Genomic DNA, 16,726 nt, shown 5'->3' on the forward strand with positions numbered 1-16,726 from the left:
CTGCAGCTGCTACCACAGCAGCCAAGGGCTTTAGCTCCCGAGTACCTCCCTTCCTTTGGAACTTGGGGGCCCTCTACTCCCCACTTGCACACCACAGACCTTTGCTGAGGATTGTGGGGACCCTCACTCAGTTTGCAGCACGTTGTAGCCATCCCTGTCCTCTCAATACCTCCCTTGCCACTCAGCTTGTGAGCCCCTTTGGAGCAGCGTGGCCCACCTGGCTGCAACGGAAGAGACACAGTTGACAGTGAAACAACAGCTTAGATCTGACCGCCGGAAAACTCTGTCAAAAGGGACCTCCCTCTTCACACCGTAGAGGCTGTAGGAGCCGCCAGGCTTTCGGAACCAGTGCTGGGGCCAAAATGACCCCACAGCCGTTTTCCTTCCTGGGGAGGGTTCTGGCTCGAGTGGGAATGGCTCAAGTCTCCTAAGGTTCTGAAAGCCCACTGTGTGCAGATTCACGGTACACAGAGAGGAGAAGGTGGAGTCCTGCCCTGGAGGTGGTCACAGCTCACGGATGAGCCAGCCAGGCAGGCAGGCAGGCAGGCAGGGCATGAGAACACCTGAGCTGCCTTCATGAGTGAATGGTGTGGGAGCAGAGGAAGAGAAGCCGGTCTGCTCCCTCATGTGGAGCCCAGGGCAGGTTGTCCCCAGAGGAAACCCTTACGACGGTGAGGACTCTCACTGCTGTTTCCCAAGGGGTTCCGTCGGTGCGTGTCTTCCCCGGAGCGGTCAGGCCGTCTCTAAAGTACACTGGCCATGGGCATTGCCTCTCCTTGGAACTTCCCACGTGTTTCTCTTTTTTATGGAACAGTGATTTTTCTAGAGGGGTTCTGGGCCACAAGGTTGTTGGGTCATTTTCTAGCCTTCTGTCGTGAAGAACGCTTTCCTGGGCGTTGGGGTGGTTTGTTGTTCCAGCTCCCTTTCTTGGCTTCTTTTGGGAGCCGGTTCAACAAGAGGAGCTCAGCCTCTGCCTTCTGGCTGAGATGTCACCCTTCAAACAGCAATGCCTGCCTGGAGATAATGATGGCATTTGCCAAAAGGGCTTCGTTTGGCACATGATATCTTGAAAGGACGTACACCGTCCTGTCAGCTATCAAAGGCTAGTTCAAATGACATAAAAATGAGAACTCTCCAATGGAGTCTTACAATAGGTGGAGAGTCCGAAAGAAACTCCTTCAGTCATTTCACTGAGAGTCATTGATTGGGGACACCAAGAATATAGGAAGGAATGCAGAAAGAAAAGATGAAATTGTGTTCAGGATCGGGGGGAGGGATGAACAGGGCGTGCTTGCCTTGAATCCAGGCTTTGTTGGGGGGTGGGGCATAAAGATCAAAGGGGTCTGAAACCACAAAGTGGTGATGGTAACACAGTATCACCAGAGTTACACAACAGTGTTCCCAAATTGCAACAATGATGAAAAAGTTTACTAACTTAACCAACAAGTTCCCAACTTAACCAACAAAAATACAGGAAACCATACAAAAAATAAAACATCACCAGAAAGGTGGAAACAAACCAAATGCAAAGCAGTTCAGGGGAAAGGAACTCCATGTCCCCTGGGGGCAGACCGAGTTGACAGCGTCCACGGTGAGCCGACAGGGATGGAGGCGGCAGAGCCGACCGCTCCCCTGGACGTGGTGTTTCCGGCAAGGGCTCTGGGTCTCTGTCCAGAGCGGGGGCTCGTTCTTCCTGCAGGGGTGGGTGAGTCATCGTCGGCGTCTGGGTGTTGCGCGGGAGCCAGGGCAGGCTCTCCCTGCCGAGGCGGTGACTCCTCCTCTGCCTCGGGTTCTCCTGCCAAAGCCCGAGCAGGTACAGGTGCACGTGGAGGTGGAGGTTCTGGCTGAGGGGGTGGGACATCAGTGCCTGGGGCTGGGGGTCCTGCAGGCACGGAGATCCGATCTGCCCGGTGTGCTGGCCAGAACCCAGCTGGCCTGGTGTCTCTGCGAGGGCAAGTCTCGGTTCTCCATCTGCCCTCGGTGGATCCCTGGGTCCTGCACCTGGAGCCACCACCTCTGTAGGGACAGGTCTGGGAAGTGGAGCCTGGTTCCAGTTGGAGGCCAGTGCTAGAGCTGGGGGAGAAGCAAAGTTTGCCCACAGGCCAGCCTTGGCATGTGCGTATCCCGGGACAGAAAGCTTCCAAGAGATTCCCAAAGAATACCCAGGGTCGGATGTCTTTTGGGACTGAAGTGTGCAAGATGGGGGTGGGGGTGTGAGGCCAGCGCTTGCTGCAGGCCCAGCAGCATCTTTCGGGGACTCGTCCCTGTGTAGCTCAGCACCCCCTCCCCACACACTCCCGTGCACCAGCCCCAGCGTCCTCACCTCTGTGCTCTGGCGTGCTGGGCTCCAGGTCCTCCTGCTGCCTCAGAGGCTGGGGTTCTCGGGACTCTGGGTCGGAGCCGGGTGTGCTGAGCTCCGTGGCAGCCTCAGACTGGGCCGCCGGGTGTATCCTGTGTGGTGTCTCGGCAGCAGGCCTTCCCCGCCTCCGCTTCGCCCCCGGTGGGGCTGATGCCTCCGTGGGCACGCTCACTTGGAGCCTGCACTGGGCCTCAGGGGCGGGGGGGTGGTGCTCCGACCCCTCCCTCCGGGAGGTGGACGGGGTGTCCCTGTCCTCGGCCTCATCACGTGGGAAGCTCTGCAACGACAGTGACCGTCAGCCAGCCATGCTGGGAGTTTTCCGAGCTGGGCCTGGCCAGTGGAGCCGCTGCTTCTGCCTGCTCGAACTTCTCTTCCCAGAAGGGTCAGAGACGTGTGTCTGCTCAGATCCCCACCCGGGACGAAAGAGACCCACCTGAGGGTGTGAGGCCAGCCTGGGCGGCCGGCGCTGCCCGCACTCTCCCCATCCCACCCAGCCTGCTCTCCCCTGGGGTGTGGACACAACTTGCCCGCAGGCTTCTGACCCCACATCCGCCTGGGCTTCCTTGAGGGAGACACACCCCGAGAAACCCGCATGCACACACACAGGCAAAGGACCCGGTGTTTCCGGGTGGCATGGGAGAGGTGGCCTGGCCCGGCCTGGGGCTCCCCGTGTTACCTTTCTGTTTCTCCGGGCAAAGGGCCAGAGGCCTCTCGGGGGTGCCCTGAGCCAACGTTGACAGGGTGCCCACGCACACTGCCTGTGAGCTCTCCTGAGGCCCCGGCCTCTGGGCAGGGGCAAACAGCAGAACATCCTGGCAGCAAGTGATCTGGCTGGGGGCTCCTCTCTGCTCTGGAGGCCTGGATACCCGGGTTGCGGGTTCTGTTGGGTTCTGTTGCCGGCAGGTGACATCATTTCCTGGGGTTCGTGCTGAGGTCCCTTCCCCAAAACTTCCCAAGGGAATCTCTGGGTTTCTGACTGCTCGACCACCCCCCTTAGGCCATGTGCAGGCACAGTGACAGCCACACAGCCCAGCCCACAGCCCTGGGGAGGCCTGGGTGCAGCCAGGGCCTGAGCTCTGAGGACCCCGCTGCTCTCAGACCAGGCTCCTTCTTCTCATAAGTGGTGTGGCCCTGGACAAGCGTATGCCCCTCAGGGTTTCCCCAGTCTCTCCATCTGCAGAGTGGGGGTCATTCTCCCATCTGTTTCCTAGGTCTGTCGGCCTACGAGCAGCTCCATGCCTTTCCACCTGGGGCCGATATCACGTGGAGCTTGTGCGCTGAGACTTCAGAAAGAAAGACTCCATCCAGGGCTGACACAGCACAGAATGGGGCAGAACGAGGCCTGGATGCGCCATGGTACCCAGGAAAAGGCACTCCCCCTCCTGAGTGTTTTGAGACCCCGCATCCAAGTTGGAGGACCGAAAGGAAGACTCGAAGGTCTCCCTCTCGTATAGAAAAGAGTAGCCAACTTTCTGGTCCTCTGTTTCCATTGAGATTCTGTTCAAGTGTCCCAGCTAGGCTTCTGCGGGTGGCTGAGCTTCTAATGGCTCCCTGCGTTCTTGTCTTTTCCTCTCCAAACCTTCCGTCCTTTTCCCCCTTCTGGGGTGGATGGGCGCTGTCATTGCTTCTACCTTCGAGACAGATTGATGAAATGTCTGGACCATCGACTCCTTTCCTCTCTTTGGTTCCGTGTCTCTCTCTGTCTGTGTCCCTCTCTTTTCCCTTCTCGATTCAGTCTGTGTCTTCCTCTTTCTCTCTCGTGTGTGGATGGATGGATGCTAGGAATGCACATGTATATGATTAGATGAGGGTTATGTTTTAGGGATAGGTTAGAGGGAGAGAAAGGCTTTAGGTCGGAGTTGGTCATGGGGGAAGGGTCAAGGGTGGTGGTGGTGTTTCTTGGAATCTGAGTGCTGTGCATTCTTCGTCTCTTTCCATATGAACCCCTTCTCAGATACACCACTTGCAAGGAGTCTCTCATGTTCCGTTTCCTATCTTTTGCATTTCTGAATGCTTAGCTTCTCTGTTGTGAAGAGGTTCCATTGGATGGAAACCCATTGGCGTACTTCGTTTTCCTCTTTCCCTTACTTGAAGAGACCCATTTCTACCTCCGCCCAGCAAATGGCAAGGAGACTCTGATGTTACGGAGCCTTTGACCTACGCTTCTTTCTAGCTATCTCATGACATCAGTCTTTAGGTGAGGTTTTTCCCTGATATTGAGGTGGTGTGAGATCAAAACCAATAGCGTTCTTCAGATGTAGCTGTCTGGTTTTCCCATGGACATTTATTGAAGAGGCTTTCTTGTTCCCATTTGGATATTCTCCCCTTTTGTGTCAGAGATGAGTTGACCATGGATGCCGTGGTTTGTTTCTGGACCCTCAACTTTATTCCATCAATCTGGATCTGTGTGTGTTGTTGTATTCCCAATAGCATACTGTCCTGCTGCTGCCGCTGCGCCTAAGTCACTTCAGTCGTGTCTGACTCTGCGCGACCCCATGGCCTGCAGCCTACCAGGCTCCTCCGTCCAGGTCGTTTTCCAGGCAAGAGTACTGGAGTGGGTCGCCATCGCCTTCTCCGATATTCTCCTGAGGATCCTAGTTTGGTCGTCTAATTTCCTTTCACACAACCTTGGATGTCCGTATCGGGGCTTTTTCGTCGGATTGTATTGACAATTTAGGCTCTTTTCTGTTTCCGTACCCCTTTTGCAATTCTTTGTTCGGTGCGAAAATGCATTGGCCTTTTGGGAGGAATAGCATCGAAGCTGTGGATTGCCTTGTGGGGCTGTGACATCATTTTCCCAATAGGAATTCTTTCAAGCCCTGAGCACAGCTTCTCTTTCCAGTGGTTGGTGTGGGCTTGATCTTCCTTCTTCCATCTCTCGCCGTTTTGTGAGAACAGGTCCTTCCTTCCCTTCTGGGTTAGATGGACTCGTGGGTATCACTTCAGTGAATGGCATTGTCAGTGGGGGTGATAATTCCCTTCTCATTGGAAGACTTTGCTGTGAGTATTAGAAATGCAAGTGATTTCTCTTCCCCTTCCTCCCTGTCCATCTCTCAGAGCCACCGGGAAACAGAGGCCTCATCCAGGGAGTGCAACTACGCTGTTGTTTCTTCAGGCCCTCAGTGCTGGACATCATCCGGGATACTCTGTGTGTGTCTTCCTCAGGCTGCTGTCCATTCAGACCTTACCCTAGTTTTCACAGGCTTGTCGTGTTGGTGTTCTTTGTCTGTTTGGAGACACATCCTTGAGAAGCTTTGTGTTTCCACTCATTCGTCTCGCGATGTATGACCTGTCTTTTGCTTTTGTAATGAGGTCTTTCCCACAGTAGATATCTTTGATTTTGCAAAGTCCACTGTATTCTCTGGGTTGTTTTGTGGGCTGCCTTTTTGTTTTGTGTGTGAAGACTCAAAGCACGTGTCCGGTTTCTGCTCATTGTTCTTCTAGATTTGTGACAAGTTTTCATGGAAACTTTGTCTAGGGATAACTGGAAGTGAACTCGGTGTAAGGTGTCAAGTCTCCATCTCCATTCATGTCATGCCCTGCAGTTTCCAATTCCCTGTTCCTGAGTGGTTTTGGAGACCTTGTGGGAAGTTTGGTTGCATCGGAGTTTGCGTTTCCACCTTGAGTAGATTCCCACTGTTCTGCCCTCAGGGACACTGTCAAGGGGGAGTGAGGAGCAGCCTGCACTTCCAGCAGTGACCACACGGTGGGGCGAGTGCTGCTCTCCCCTCTGGGAGCCCCAGGCCACAGGCATCCCAGTGAGGAGCCAGGTCTGTGCTCAGCTGAAAGGAGTTAGTCTCTCAGGAGCCTCTGAGCCCTTGCCTTTGGATCACCCAGGGTGGGCATTTGCTGCGACAGAAAAAATTGCCCTGAATTCCATGGACGGAAGAGCCTGGCTGTGTAGAGTTCGTGAGTTGCCGTGAATCAGACACAACTGAGGACACAAAAATTCAATAGACTAAAACACTTTTTGGGGGTGGGGGGAGTGAAAGGGGGTGATGTGGGGTTTTTTGTCTTATATAATAGCCGAGGGAAATCTAGTTTAAACCTAAATTCACATAGATGGGAAAGGTATAGCTCTCCGTCACCCTATTAAAAAAAAAAAAAAAACGTCTTAACTTTTCTGAAAGCTTATTTAGTAGCTTCCTTGAGCAGTTCATTGTGAAGGATTTTTTTTTTTTTTCTGTGACATTGGCCTCATTAAAAGTACGGTTTGCCTTTACTGGATAATTTTGTTCATTGGTTTGTTAGGGAATCTTGGTAATATTTGAGTTTCCTGGGGAGTATGGTCACATGACCTGGCCCTGGCCAATCGGTGCGTTCCACCTCCCTGGCCACTGTGATTGGCTCCGGACTGGGGCAGTGCCCAATCGGGGCCCAGGGCCGGGCCTCACGTTGGAAGCCAGGGGAAGACGAGCTCTCGTCCTGCTGGGGTAGGGGAAGGGGTGGGGCCGGGGGAGGTCAGGCTCCAGCAGTGGGAGGGGCTTGAGGTCCGCCTGCGGCAGTTGGTGACCTTCCTGCTCCCCTCAGGGCAGAGCCGCGGGCATGAGAATGAGGGCGCTGCTGAGCCCAGGGGCTGAGATGGCCCGCTGCTGCTGTGGTCCCAGAGCTCCACCCGAGACCTGAGGGAGGCCGTCTGCCCGTGAGTCCTCTCCCGCTTGTCTGTCAGCTTGTTTGAACCATGCTGGGTTTTCTGCCCAGCTGGCTAAGGGGAGTCCCTGGAAATGCAAGGGTGTGGGTTTTGGCAGACTTCAGGGAAGACATGCCAGATGAGCCTGGGAGACTCCAGCTTAATCTGGATTCAGGAGATATCTCTTCGGGCCAGCTAGTAATTGTAGGATAAGCCTAATGAGTCTTCACAGGATGAAGAGAGTAACGTGCCAAGGTAGCAATCGATGTCCTCATTCGAGAGGATGAAGCTGGTGCTCAGAGAAGGGGGGAACTTGGCCAGAGCAAGGAGGTGTGCACCCAGACAGAACCCCCAGATCCGGCCATTGGAGCTCAGGGAGGCCACTGGTGTGGCTTGTCCCTGTGGCAGGGGCCGAGGCACGCAGCCCACCCTGATTCCTGCGGGGGCCTGACTTGGGAAGTGCCATCTGGTAGCTTTGAGACTCACCAAACCAAATTGCACTGGAGAGAGGAAGGACACCTTCCTTCATCCACCCCCCACCCCCGCCGGATTCCCACATACCCTGACCCCTTTCTCTTGATTTCGGAGCCATTTCCAGAGTCCCGCTCATATGACCTCATTCGAAGTGCACTGTGGACGAGCTGCCATCTGCAGCTGCTACCACAGCAGCCAAGGGCTTTAGCTCCCGAGTACCTCCCTTCCTTTGGAACTTGGGGGCCCTCTACTCCCCACTTGCACACCACAGACCTTTGCTGAGGATTGTGGGGACCCTCACTCAGTTTGCAGCACGTTGTAGCCATCCCTGTCCTCTCAATACCTCCCTTGCCACTCAGCTTGTGAGCCCCTTTGGAGCAGCGTGGCCCACCTGGCTGCAACGGAAGAGACACAGCTGACAGTGAAACAACAGCTTAGATCTGACAGCCGGAAAGCTCTGTCAAAAGGGACCTCCCTCTTCACACCGTAGAGGCTGTAGGAGCCGCCAGGCTTTCGGAACCAGTGCTGGGGCCAAAATGACTCCACAGCCGTTTTCCTTCCTGGGGAGGGTTCTGGCTCGAGTGGGAATGGCTCAAGTCTCCTAAGGTTCTGAAAGCCCACTGTGTGCAGATTCACGGTACACAGAGAGGAGAAGGTGGAGTCCTGCCCTGGAGGTGGTCACAGCTCACGGATGAGCCAGGCAGGCAGGCAGGCAGGCAGGGCATGAGAACACCTGAGCTGCCTTCATGAGTGAATGGTGTGGGGGCAGAGGAAGAGAAGCCGGTCTGCTCCCTCATGTGGTGCCCAGGGCAGGTTGTCCCCAGAGGAAACCCTTACGACGGTGAGGACTCTCACTGCTGTTTCCCAAGGGGTTCCGTCGGTGCGTGTCTTCCCCGGAGCGGTCAGGCCGTCTCTAAAGTACACTGGCCATGGGCATTGCCTCTCCTTGGAACTTCCCACGTGTTTCTCTTTTTTATGGAACAGTGATTTTTCTAGAGGGGTTCTGGGCCACAAGGTTGTTGGGTCATTTTCTAGCCTTCTGTCGTGAAGAACGCTTTCCTGGGCGTTGGGGTGGTTTGTTGTTCCAGCTCCCTTTCTTGGCTTCTTTTGGGAGCTGGTGCAACAAGAGGAGCTCAGCCTCTGCCTTCTGGCTGAGATGTCACCCTTCAAACAGCAATGCCTGCCTGGAGATAATGATGGCATTTGCCAAAAGGGCTTCGTTTGGCACATGATATCTTGAAAGGACGTACACCGTCCTGTCAGCTATCAAAGGCTAGTTCAAATGACATAAAAATGAGAACTCTCCAATGGAGTCTTACAGTAGGTGGAGAGTCCGAAAGAAACTCCTTCAGTCATTTCACTGAGAGTCATTGATTGGGGACACCAAGAATATAGGAAGGAATGCAGAAAGAAAAGATGAAATTGTGTTGAGGATCGGGGGGAGGGATGAACAGGGCGTGCTTGCCTTGAATCCAGGCTTTGTTGGGGGGTGGGGCATAAAGATCAAACGGGTCTGAAACCACAAAGTGGTGATGGTAACACAGTATCACCAGTTACACAACAGTGTTCCCAAATTGCAACAATGATGAAAAAGTTTACTGATCCCAACTTAACCAACAAAAATACAGGAAACCATACAAAAAATAAAACATCACCAGAAAGGTGGAAACAAACCAAATGCAAAGCAGTTCAGGGGAAAGGAACTCCATGTCCCCTGGGGGCAGACCGAGTTGACAGCGTCCACGGTGAGCCGACAGGGATGGAGGCGGCAGAGCCGACCGCTCCCCTGGACGTGGTGTTTCCGGCAAGGGCTCTGGGTCTCTGTCCAGAGCGGGGGCTCGTTCTTCCTGCAGGGGTGGGTGAGTCATCGTCGGCGTCTGGGTGTTGCGCGGGAGCCAGGGCAGGCTCTCCCTGCCGAGGCGGTGACTCCTCCTCTGCCTCGGGTTCTCCTGCCAAAGCCCGAGCAGGTACAGGTGCACGTGGAGGTGGAGGTTCTGGCTGAGGGGGTGGGACATCAGTGCCTGGGGCTGGGGGTCCTGCAGGCACGGAGATCCGATCTGCCCGGTGTGCTGGCCAGAACCCAGCTGGCCTGGTGTCTCTGCGAGGGCAAGTCTCGGTTCTCCATCTGCCCTCGGTGGATCCCTGGGTCCTGCACCTGGAGCCACCACCTCTGTAGGGACAGGTCTGGGAAGTGGAGCCTGGTTCCAGTTGGAGGCCAGTGCTAGAGCTGGGGGAGAAGCAAAGTTTGCCCACAGGCCAGCCTTGGCATGTGCGTATCCCGGGACAGAAAGCTTCCAAGAGATTCCCAAAGAATACCCAGGGTCGGATGTCTTTTGGGACTGAAGTGTGCAAGATGGGGGTGGGGGTGTGAGGCCAGCGCTTGCTGCAGGCCCAGCAGCATCTTTCGGGGACTCGTCCCTGTGTAGCTCAGCACCCCCTCCCCACACACTCCCGTGCACCAGCCCCAGCGTCCTCACCTCTGTGCTCTGGCGTGCTGGGCTCCAGGTCCTCCTGCTGCCTCAGAGGCTGGGGTTCTCGGGACTCTGGGTCGGAGCCGGGTGTGCTGAGCTCCGTGCCAGCCTCAGACTGGGCCGCCGGGTGTATCCTGTGTGGTGTCTCGGCAGCAGGCCTTCCCCGACTCCGCTTCGCCCCCGGTGGGGCTGATGCCTCCGTGGGCACGCTCACCTGGAGCCTGCACTGGGCCTCAGGGGCGGGGGGGTGGTGCTCCGACCCCTCCCGCCGGGAGGTGGACGGGGTGTCCCCGTCCTCGGCCTCATCACGTGGGAAGCTCTGCAACCACAGTGACCGTCAGCCAGCCATGCTGGGAGTTTTCCGAGCTGGGCCTGGCCAGTGGAGCCGCAGCTTCTGCCTGCTCGAACTTCTCTTCCCAGAAGGGTCAGAGACGTGTGTCTGCTCAGATCCCCACCCGGGAGGAAAGAGACCCACCTGAGGGTGTGAGGCCAGCCTGGGCGGCCGGCGCTGCCCGCACTCTCCCCATCCCACCCAGTCTGCTCTCCCCTGGGGTGTGGACACAACTTGCCCGCAGGCTTCTGACCCCACATCCGCCTGGGCTTCCTTGAGGGAGACACACCCCGAGAAACCCGCATCCACACACACAGGCAAAGGACCCGGTGTTTCCGGGTGGCATGGGAGAGGTGGCCTGGCCCGGCCTGGGGCTCCCCGTGTTACCTTTCTGTTTCTCCAGGCAAAGGGCCAGAGGCCTCTCGGGGGTGCCCTGAGCCAACGTTGACAGGGTGCCCACGCACACAGCCTGTGAGCTCTCCTGAGGCCCCGGCCTCTGGGCAGGGGCAAACAGCAGAACATCCTGGCAGCAAGTGATCTGGCTGGGGGCTCCTCTCCGCTCTGGAGGCCTGGATACCCGGGTTGCGGGTTCTGTTGGGTTCTGTTGCCGGCAGGTGACATCATTTCCTGGGGTTCGTGCTGAGGTCCCTTCCCCAAAACTTCCCAAGGGAATCTCTGGGTTTCTGACTGCTCAACCACCCCCCTTAGGCCATGTGCAGGCACAGTGACAGCCACACAGCCCAGCCCACAGCCCTGGGGAGGCCTGGGTGCAGCCAGGGCCTGAGCTCCGAGGACCCCGCTGCTCTCAGACCAGGCTCCTTCTTCTCATAAGTGGTGTGGCCCTGGACAAGCGTATGCCCCTCAGGGTTTCCCCAGTCTCTCCATCTGGAGAGTGGGGGTCATTCTCCCATCTGCTTCCTAGGTCTGTCGACCTACGAGCAGCTCCATGCCTTTCCACCTGGGGCCGATATCACGTGGAGCTTGTGCGCTGAGACTTCAGAAAGACTCCATCCAGGGCTGACACAGCACAGAATGGGGCAGAACGAGGCCTGGATGCGCCGTGGTACCCAGGAAAAGGCACTCCCCCTCCTGAGTGTTTTGAGACCCCGCATCCAAGTTGGAGGCGCGAAAGGAAGACTCGAAGGTCTCCCTCTCTTATAGAAAAGAGTAGCCAACTTTCTGGTCCTCTGTTTCCATTGAGATTCTGTTCAAGTGTCCCAGCTCGGCTTCTGCGGGTGGCTGAGCTTCTAATGGCTCCCTGCGTTCTTGTCTTTTCCTCTCCAAACCTTCCGTCCTTTTCCCCCTTCTGGGGTGGATGGGCGCTGTCATTGCTTCTACCTTCGAGACAGATTGATGAAAAGTCTGGACCGTCGACTCCTTTCCTCTCTTTGGTTCCGTGTCTCTCTCTGTCTGTGTCCCTCTCTTTTCCCTTCTCGATTCAGTCTGTGTCTTCCTCTTTCTCTCTCGTGTGTGGATGGATGGATGCTAGGAATGCACATGTATATGATTAGATGAGGGTTATGTTTTAGGGATAGGTTAGAGGGAGAGAAAGGCTTTAGGTCGGAGTTGGTCATGGGGGAAGGGTCAAGGGTGGTGGTGGTGTTTCTTGGAATCTGAGTGCTGTGCATTCTTCGTCTCTTTCCATATGAACCCCTTCTCAGATACACCACTTGCAAGGAGTCTCTCATGTTCCGTTTCCTATCTTTTGCATTTCTGAATGCTTAGCTTCTCTGTTGTGAAGAGGTTCCATTGGATGGAAACCCATTGGCGTACTTCGTTTTCCTCTTTCCCTTACTTGAAGAGACCCATTTCTACCTCCGCCCAGCAAATGGCAAGGAGACTCTGATGTTAAGGAGCCTTTGACCTACGCTTCTTTCTAGCTATCTCATGACATCAGTCTTTAGGGTGAGGTTTTTCCCCGATATTGAGGTGGTGTGAGATCAAAACCAATAGCGTTCTTCAGATGTAGCTGTCTGGTTTTCCCATGGACATTTATTGAAGAGGCTTTCTTGTTCCCATTTGGATATTCTCCCCTTTTGTGTCAGAGATGAGTTGACCATGGATGCCGGGGTTTGTTTCTGGACCCTCAACTTTATTCCATCGATCTGGATCTGTGTGTGTTGTTGTATTCCCAATAGCATACTGTCCTGCTGCTGCCGCTGCGCCTAAGTCACTTCAGTCGTGTCTGACTCTGCGCGACCCCATGGCCTGCAGCCTACCAGGCTCCTCCGTCCAGGGCGTTTTCCAGGCAAGAGTACTGGAGTGGGTCGCCATCGCCTTCTCCGATACTCTCCTGAGGATCCTAGTTTGGTCGTCTAATTTCCTTTCACACAACCTTGGATGTCCGTATCGGGGCTTTTTCGTCGGATTGTATTGACAATTTAGGCTCTTTTCTGTTTCCGTACCCCTTTTGCAATTCTTTGTTCGGTGCGAAAATGCATTGGCATTTTGGGAGGAATAGCATCGAAGCTGTGGATTGCCTTGTGGGGCTGTGACATCATTTTCCCAATAGGAATTCTTTCAAGCCCTGAGCACAGCTTCTCTTTCCAGTGGTTGGTGTGGGCTTGATCTTCCTTCTTCCATCTCTCGCCGTTTTGTGAGAACAGGTCCTTCCTTCCCTTCTGGGTTAGATGGACTCGTGGGTATCACTTCAGTGAATGGCATTGTTAGTGGGGGTGATAATTCCCTTCTCATTGGAAGACTTTGCTGTGAGTATTAGAAATGCAAGTGATTTCTCTTCCCCTTCCTCCCTGTCCATCTCTCAGAGCCACCGGGAAACAGAGGCCTCATCCAGGGTCACACAGGCCTGAGGGAGTGCAACTAGACTGTTGTTTCTTAAGGCCCTCAGTGCTGGACATCATCCGGGATACTCTGTGTGTGTCTTCCTCAGTCTGCTGTCCCTTCAGACCTTTCCCTAGTTTTCACAGGCTTGTCGTGTTGGTGTTCTTTGTCTGTTTGGAGACACATCCTTGAGAAGCTTTGTGTTTCCACTCATTCGTCTCGCGATGTATGACCTGTCTTTTGCTTTTGTAATGAGGTCTTTCCCACAGTAGATATCTTTGATTTTGCAAAGTCCACTGTATTCTCTGGGTTGTTTTGTGGGCTGCCTTTTTGTTTTGTGTGTGAAGACTCAAAGCACGTGTCCGGTTTCTGCTCATTGTTCTTCTAGATTTGTGACAAGTTTTCATGGAAACTTTGTCTAGGGATAACTGGAAGTGAACTCGGTGTAAGGTGTCAAGTCTCCATCTCCATTCATGTCATGCCCTGCAGTTTCCAATTCCCTGTTCCTGAGTGGTTTTGGAGACCTTGTGGGAAGTTTGGTTGCATCGGAGTTTGCGTTTCCACCTTGAGTAGATTCCCACTGTTCTGCCCTCAGGGACACTGTCAAGGGGGAGTGAGGAGCAGCCTGCACTTCCAGCAGTGACCACACGGTGGGGCGAGTGCTGCTCTCCCCTCTGGGAGCCCCAGGCCACAGGCATCCCAGTGAGGAGCCAGCTCTGTGCTCAGCTGAAAGGAGTTAGTCTCTCAGGAGCCTCTGAGCCCTTGCCTTTGGATCACCCAGGGTGGGCATTTGCTGCGACAGAAAAAATTGCCCTGAATTCCATGGACGGAAGAGCCTGGCTGTGTAGAGTTCGTGAGTTGCCGTGAATCAGACACAACTGAGGACACAAAAATTCAATAGACTAAAACACTTTTTGGCGGTGGGGGGAGTGAAAGGGGGTGATGTGGGGTTTTTTGTCTTATATAATAGCCGAGGGAAATCTAGTTTAAACCTAAATTCACATAGATGGGAAAGGTATAGCTCTCCGTCACCCTATTAAAAAAAAAAAAAAAGTCTTAACTTTTCTGAAAGCTTATTTAGTAGCTTCCTTGAGCAGTTCATTGTGAAGGATTTTTTTTTTTTTTCTGTGACATTGGCCTCATGAAAAAGTACGGTTTGCCTTTACTGGAAAATTTTGTTCATTGGTTTGTTAGGGAATCTTGGTAATATTTGAGTTTCCTGGGGAGTATGGTCACATGACCTGGCCCTGGCCAATCGGTGCGTTCCACCTCCCTGGCCACTGTGATTGGCTCCGGACTGGGGCAGTGCCCAATCGGGGCCCAGGGCCGGGCCTCACGTTGGAAGCCAGGGGAAGATGAGCTCTCGTCCTGCTGGGGTAGGGGAAGGGGTGGCGCCAGGGGAGGTCAGGCTCCAGCAGTGGGAGGGGCTTGAGGTCCGCCTGCGGCAGTTGGTGACCTTCCTGCTCCCCTCAGGGCAGAGCCGCCGGCCTGAGAATGAGGGCGCTGCTGAGCCCAGGGGCTGAGATGGCCCGCTGCTGCTGTGGTCCCAGAGCTCCACCCGAGACCTGAGGGAGGCCGTCTGCCCGTGAGTCCTCTCCCGCTTGTCTGTCAGCTTGTTTGAACCATGCTGGGTTTTCTGCCCAGCTGGCTAAGGGGAGTCCCTGGAAATGCAAGGGTGTGGGTTTTGGCAGACTTCAGGGAAGACATGCCAGATGAGCCTGGGAGACTCCAGCTTAATCTGGATTCAGGAGATATCTCTTCGGGCCAGCTAGTAATTGTAGGATAAGCCTAATGAGTCTTCACAGGATGAAGAGAGTAACGTGCCAAGGTAGCAATCGATGTCCTCATTCGAGAGGATGAAGCTGGTGCTCAGAGAAGGGGGGAACTTGGCCAGAGCAAGGAGGTGTGCACCCAGACAGAACCCCCAGATCCGGCCATTGGAGCTCAGGGAGGCCACTGGTGTGGCTTGTCCCTGTGGCAGGGGCCGAGGCACGCAGCCCACCCTGATTCCTGCGGGGGCCTGACTTGGGAAGTGCCATCTGGTAGCTTTGAGACTCACCAAACCAAATTGCACTGGAGAGAGGAAGGACACCTTCCTTCATCCACCCCCCACCCCCGCCGGATTCCCACATACCCTGACCCCTTTCTCTGGATTTCGGAGCCATTTCCAGAGTCCCGCTCATATGACCTCATTCGAAGTGCACTGTGGACGAGCTGCCATCTGCAGCTGCTACCACAGCAGCCAAGGGCTTTAGCTCCCGAGTACCTCCCTTCCTTTGGAACTTGGGGGCCCTCTACTCCCCACTTGCACACCACAGACCTTTGCTGAGGATTGTGGGGACCCTCACTCAGTTTGCAGCACGTTGTAGCCATCCCTGTCCTCTCAATACCTCCCTTGCCACTCAGCTTGTGAGCCCCTTTGGAGCAGCGTGGCCCACCTGGCTGCAACGGAAGAGACACAGCTGACAGTGAAACAACAGCTTAGATCTGACAGCCGGAAAGCTCTGTCAAAAGGGACCTCCCTCTTCACACCGTAGAGGCTGTAGGAGACGCCAGGCTTTCGGAACCAGTGCTGGGGCCAAAATGACTCCACAGCCGTTTTCCTTCCTGGGGAGGGTTCTGGCTCGAGTGGGAATGGCTCAAGTCTCCTAAGGTTCTGAAAGCCCACTGTGTGCAGATTCACGGTACACAGAGAGGAGAAGGTGGAGTCCTGCCCTGGAGGTGGTCACAGCTCACGGATGAGCCAGGCAGGCAGGCAGGCAGGCAGGGCATGAGAACACCTGAGCTGCCTTCATGAGTGAATGGTGTGGGGGCAGAGGAAGAGAAGCCGGTCTGCTCCCTCATGTGGTGCCCAGGGCAGGTTGTCCCCAGAGGAAACCCTTACGACGGTGAGGACTCTCACTGCTGTTTCCCAAGGGGTTCCGTCGGTGCGTGTCTTCCCCGGAGCGGTCAGGCCGTCTCTAAAGTACACTGGCCATGGGCATTGCCTCTCCTTGGAACTTCCCACGTGTTTCTCTTTTTTATGGAACAGTGATTTTTCTAGAGGGGTTCTGGGCCACAAGGTTGTTGGGTCATTTTCTAGCCTTCTGTCGTGAAGAACGCTTTCCTGGGCGTTGGGGTGGTTTGTTGTTCCAGCTCCCTTTCTTGGCTTCTTTTGGGAGCTGGTGCAACAAGAGGAGCTCAGCCTCTGCCTTCTGGCTGAGATGTCACCCTTCAAACAGCAATGCCTGCCTGGAGATAATGATGGCATTTGCCAAAAGGGCTTCGTTTGGCACATGATATCTTGAAAGGACGTACACCGTCCTGTCAGCTATCAAAGGCTAGTTCAAATGACATAAAAATGAGAACTCTCCAATGGAGTCTTACAGTAGGTGGAGATTCCGAAAGAAACTCCTTCAGTCATTTCACTGAGAGTCATTGATTGGGGACACCAAGAATATAGGAAGGAATGCAGAAAGAAAAGATAAAATTGTGTTCAGGATCGGGGGGAGGGATGAACAGGGCGTGCTTGCCTTGAATCCAGGCTTTGTTGGGGGGTGGGGCATAAAGATCAAACGGGTCTGAAACCACAAAGTGGTGATGGTAACACAGTATCACCAGTTACACAACAGTGTTCCCAAATTGCAACAATGATGAAAAAGTTTACTGATCCCAACTTAACCAACAAAAATACAGGAAAC

The 16,726-nt window shown here is 54.7% G+C and overlaps 1 protein-coding gene and 1 long non-coding RNA gene across 2 annotated transcripts in view; one reads left to right on the forward strand and one right to left on the reverse strand.

The window, feature by feature from the left end:
• The window catches only part of LOC145530004 (uncharacterized), a 101,669-nt gene that overhangs the window by 77,321 nt on the left and 7,622 nt on the right, over positions 1-16,726 (forward strand). The window contains exons 12-13 of the long non-coding RNA XR_014071401.1: positions 6,890-7,001; positions 14,520-14,631. This is a non-coding gene — a long non-coding RNA (uncharacterized LOC145530004). The remainder of the gene's footprint in view (positions 1-6,889; positions 7,002-14,519; positions 14,632-16,726) is intronic.
• Positions 9,038-10,822, reverse strand: LOC145529957 (uncharacterized). The gene is made up of 3 exons (XM_081550731.1): positions 10,653-10,822; positions 9,941-10,253; positions 9,038-9,690 (listed from the first exon to the last, which is right to left on the reverse strand). The coding sequence occupies exons 1-3, from the start codon at positions 10,785-10,787 to the stop codon at positions 9,059-9,061; spliced, it is 1,080 nt and encodes a 359-aa protein (XP_081406857.1). The 5' UTR covers positions 10,788-10,822; the 3' UTR covers positions 9,038-9,058.

This window comes from Giraffa tippelskirchi, chromosome 12, assembly GCF_054371585.1.
Source record: "Giraffa tippelskirchi isolate mGirTip1 chromosome 12, T2T-mGirTip1v1.2.pri, whole genome shotgun sequence".
Classification (NCBI taxonomy): Eukaryota; Metazoa; Chordata; class Mammalia; order Artiodactyla; family Giraffidae; genus Giraffa; species Giraffa tippelskirchi.